Source organism: Anarrhichthys ocellatus, unplaced genomic scaffold (assembly GCF_004355925.1).
Source record: "Anarrhichthys ocellatus isolate YVR2014 unplaced genomic scaffold, GSC_Weel_1.0 scaffold191, whole genome shotgun sequence".
Lineage (NCBI taxonomy): Eukaryota > Metazoa > Chordata > Actinopteri > Perciformes > Anarhichadidae > Anarrhichthys > Anarrhichthys ocellatus.
The window spans coordinates 194,134-198,557 of NW_022280221.1; the positions used below are offsets into that span (position 1 = coordinate 194,134).

Genomic DNA, 4,424 nt, shown 5'->3' on the forward strand with positions numbered 1-4,424 from the left:
TGTGTGTGTGTGTGTGTGTGTGTGTGTGTGTGTGTGTGTGTGTGTGTCAGAATGTGCTTTATTCAGATTTTCATGCAGTAACATTTTAACCTCTTTCAGCAGCAAACAAACAAAAAGAAGTGAAATAAAGAGAAAACTTGCTGAATTGTTTTGAATCGTCTCGTTGGTGAAACTGAATCCTGAGTTAATGAAAATCTTTGGTTTCACTAAATGTTTGTGTCTGAGTCAACATCTTGCTGCCTTGTTGTCTGTTCCCAAATGTCATTTATATCAGAACTCCGCTCAGAAATTAATACATTTTGTGGATTGAAACATTTTTTTTACAAGAATCCTTGATTTTTGTCCGAAGTCAGCAGATAGAAACTTCTAATGAATGAGTTCTGAAACCGTGTCACTTAAAATAAATCATGTTTACATAGAGCTGAACTCCTCAGATACATTTGGAGGCAACCATATTTTCTTTTAAGCAAAAGTACGAAATTCGACATGAGTGGTCGTTGTTTGCTTTTATGAAAGTAAAAACAGCAATGTTGCATGAGTTTATTGTTGCTTAATTCACTTCACTTCAAGCAAACAATGAGCACTTAGGCCTCATCAGAGGCTTTATTGTGACGTCGGGCGTCGAGGCGTTCAGGGATGGGCGTTCACTCTCCCTCCTCCGTCACATCAACACACACACATCATCTCTCTCTTCGGGAAAGAAATGAGTTATGTATCGATATTAAACAATTCAGAAAATGTTTAAAGTATTTCTTATTTGAAAACATTCGACAGAATAAATGAGCATTTCAGAATCTTGTTTTGTTTGTATGCATGTATGAATTAATGAAATACATCATATTTCTTTAAGTAATAGGAAGGTGAATCCTGTTTCTCTTTGTCTCTCGCTCTCAGGTCTCTGTTTGTCAGGAGATGCTGACGGAGTTTCGAAACGCCGTCTCCTGTAAGAAGAGTTCTCGCTCCCGACGCCGCCGTCCTCTGAGCAGCGCCGGGGGCGGAGTACTGCGTCACCCGTCGCGCCTGGCTCTGGCTACGCCGCGCCCCATCCGCCTGGTTCGGGAGATGCGCCTCAGCAACGGGAAACTCTACAGCGGCGCCGGCTCGCTGACAGGCGGCCTTGGGGGAGGTATGGGAGGGGTCCCTAATTTGGGGCCGGGGCCACAGAGGCTGCTGGAGGACCCGCTAGGCGCCAACGCCACCACCAGCACGCCTCCTCCGGTGTCGGCCCTGGTGGCTCCTCCCGCCCCACTGCGCAGCTTCCTGCAGGGCTGCAGCCACGTGCGAATCTGCCAGGAGTGCCGGCGGATCCAGAGCTTGAGGCCGGCCACGCTCACGCCGCCCCCGCCTCCTCCCCCGTCCTCCTCCTCCTCCGCCTCCTCCTGCTCCCGGATTCCTCCCCCCGGAGGTCACCACCTCCGCCACAACCCCCATCACCACCTCCACTACCACCACGGCTCCATGTCGCTGCCCCGCCTCCCACCGCCGCCTCCTCCAATCCCAGCGGACAGAGCCGACAGCGACGGGGGCGGGGGGGCGGCGAGTCCGCGGCTGGGCAACAACAGACCACCGCCACCGCCGAGGCCGCAGCCGCCCCCGAAGACACCGACACGCCCGCTGACGGACTTACTAACGGGGCACAACTAAAGCAGAAGGACGCTGTGTGAGGGGTCAAAGGTCATGGTTTCAAACCATCTTTTGGGCCCCAATGACACATCTCGATCAGTCCAAACTGGTCTAACAGGAGGTGTGGACGGAAGAAACCATTTCGACCCATTTGAAGGGTCGTTGATAAAAACAAAAGCCACTTTGGCTCCGTGGATCATACCAGTAACCTTTCCACAGGGGATGGACGGATTAAACCACTCTTGACTGTACGCAGAGAGGATAAATGGAACGTTCTGTTTTGGATTAAACCAGCTGAGGTGTTCACAGTCAATTGGATCGCAGGGTTGCAGAAAGACAAACAGGAAGTGGCGGCCAAATGGGCACCTCTGCCAATCATCACGCTCCGTGCCAAGTGAGGAGGACTCTTTCTCTTACCGTTTGAATACTGAACCAGGTGTTTGTATAGAAGGAGACCGACTGTACACACACACACTCACACACACACACATACGTACACACACGGTAGCAGAGCAGCTGTACAGTTGTCAATCATCAGGTTGTAGCTCTTAGCAACCTTGTTGCTGTTTTGTGCAGACGTCTCGAAAAAAAACTGACCAACCGGTGCTGTGATCCACAAAGCTGACGCGTCAATACTCACCTGAAGTGTACGAAGCTGCGCTGAGCCAGTTCTTCTTCTCCATGCAGCATTTAATCCACCAAGAAAGGACGGCTCTCAATGAGACAGGGAGGAGACGTTCATTGTTTTTGTTTGAAACTGTTGGCTGGATCTTTGTTTGAGGTGTCAGGTTACACAACAGTCCACCAATGAGAAACTAGTATCAGTGACTACGGCATGAACCATTTTTGCTCCATTTTGCTTTCTTTTCAAGAATTAGATGTGGAGATGGGTTTCAATCTCATGTCTGTGTGTTTAGTGAAGAGCGCGAGTCCGGACTTGATTAGCCTAGCGTAGCACAAAGACTTTTCTGACGTTTGGCAACCCATAAAAGGAAAAGAAGCCAAAGAAATAAAATAGGAGCAGAATGGACATTCCATTTCAAATCAACGCTATTTTTTTGTGTAACATTGCGACTGTTGTTGCGGGCTAACTTTTATATTATCTAGACGACTTAAGTCAAGTTACGGATTCACTGAAGTGAGGTCTTAATGCTTCATCCACTCACTATTCACAGCGTAGGAAAGCTTATTTTCTGTAACATTACTACATTCTGTAGCATTAAAGCATGGTGGAATTAGCATGCTAGCTAGCTACCAGTGGACAGCTAACTAATTACTTGGCTTACTAGCTAGTTAGTAGAGTAGTAGAGTACCAGCTGGCTACTTAGCCAGTCTGCCAATTCCGCCATGCTTTTTTGGCCAATCCTCTGTAACCAGTGTAGCATTAAAGCATGGTGGAGGTGGCAACCTAGCTAACTAACAGCTGATGTAACAAACAAGATACAACATGTTAATCAGTGAGCTTCAGGGGTGTTAGTGGGTGTATTTTAGAACTTTGGACATATCTAGGCTAGCTGTTTCCCCCTGCTTCCAGTCTTTATGCTAAGCTAGGCTATCCACGTCCTCATATGAGATTGATATCCATCTGAAAACACAAAGAAAATGAGCGCATTTTCCAAAACGTTGAACTCTTCCTAACTAATTTAACGGCTTACCACCGCTACACGCCAAACAAGGAAGCATCTGCTGCTTCGCTTTTTCAAAGCAAAAGTCATGAGAATTGCGTGTAGCCAAAAAAGCTCCTTCTGCCTAAAAGGGAGTTACATCTCACATGAAATTTTTTGAAACTGATGTCAGACAAATTATACAAATCAGCTAAATATCAGGTCCAACTGCGATCCTTCAAAACCTGTCCAGACGTAGCAGCTATATCCGAGTTGAGGAGTCAAACGGCAACTTTAAGGGACTGTACGAAAAATGATTAATTTGGCTGAGGGGGTCGTCTCTTTAGACATAATGATAATGTATTGAAGGGAGATTTTATTGTTGTATATTGTACTAAAATGTCTCCTCTAATATGCAAATTGGTGGCTATTGTGACAATTTCCAGATTTAAAGTGGAGTACAACATTTTAAATATTTTTGTTTTGTATTTTATTGGTGAAACCAGTTTGTAGCATTTCAATACTGTTACAGTGTGTTATTTTGAGACTTTGAGGTTGTTTGAAGTTTTTTGCCCGTTTTCACCAATCTAGTATTTTTTAAACAGTCCCCAAAAACAGAGGAACTCCCTCAGTACAGTGGTGTATATTTTCGGTGAGTATTAAAGCTGCACACACACACACACACACACATCACAGGGAAACAAAAGAGAAAAACTAAATTTGTGATTGTAATTTCACTTCCGGAGTATTATTTCTTTATAACTTTGAGTTCTTGAGCTCTTTAATTTAAATTGATGTAATGTTGATTCGATCACCACGCCGGGATGTCAGAGTTTAAAAGTTACCCGCCAGCCGGTCCACACATCGACGCATCGTATCGACTGCTCAACATAAGAGGTGATATTGACATTTCCACATGTAATTGCTTTACAGTCGCCTGGAGGAGCCAAAAGTAAATCAACTACTGGACTTTTTTTTTTTTATTTCATGGAAGCAGATTTTTATTTCATATCAGTGCCTGTAGTTTTAGTTCATTTTATAATTTTTTTAATTTTAATTTTTTCCGTATAAAATGTTTAGAAAGTGAGACCAAGAAATAGTTTATGAAAATGAGAAAAACGCACAGGAATGTTGATGTAAAGTATGATTTTGTGTGTGTGTGTGTGTGTGTGTGTGTGTGTGTGTGTGTGTGTGTGT

At 44.7% G+C, this 4,424-nt stretch overlaps 1 protein-coding gene across 1 annotated transcript in view; it reads left to right on the top strand.

Annotated features, from left to right (window-relative positions):
* The window catches only part of LOC116400698 (uncharacterized), an 83,809-nt gene extending 79,391 nt beyond the window's left edge, over nucleotides 1-4,418 (top strand). Inside the window, exon 12 of the mRNA XM_031878656.1 lies at nucleotides 895-4,418. Coding sequence (XP_031734516.1) covers nucleotides 895-1,644 — 750 coding nt within the window. The 3' untranslated portion in view covers nucleotides 1,645-4,418. The remainder of the gene's footprint in view (nucleotides 1-894) is intronic.
* The last annotated feature ends 6 nt before the right edge of the window (nucleotides 4,419-4,424 follow it).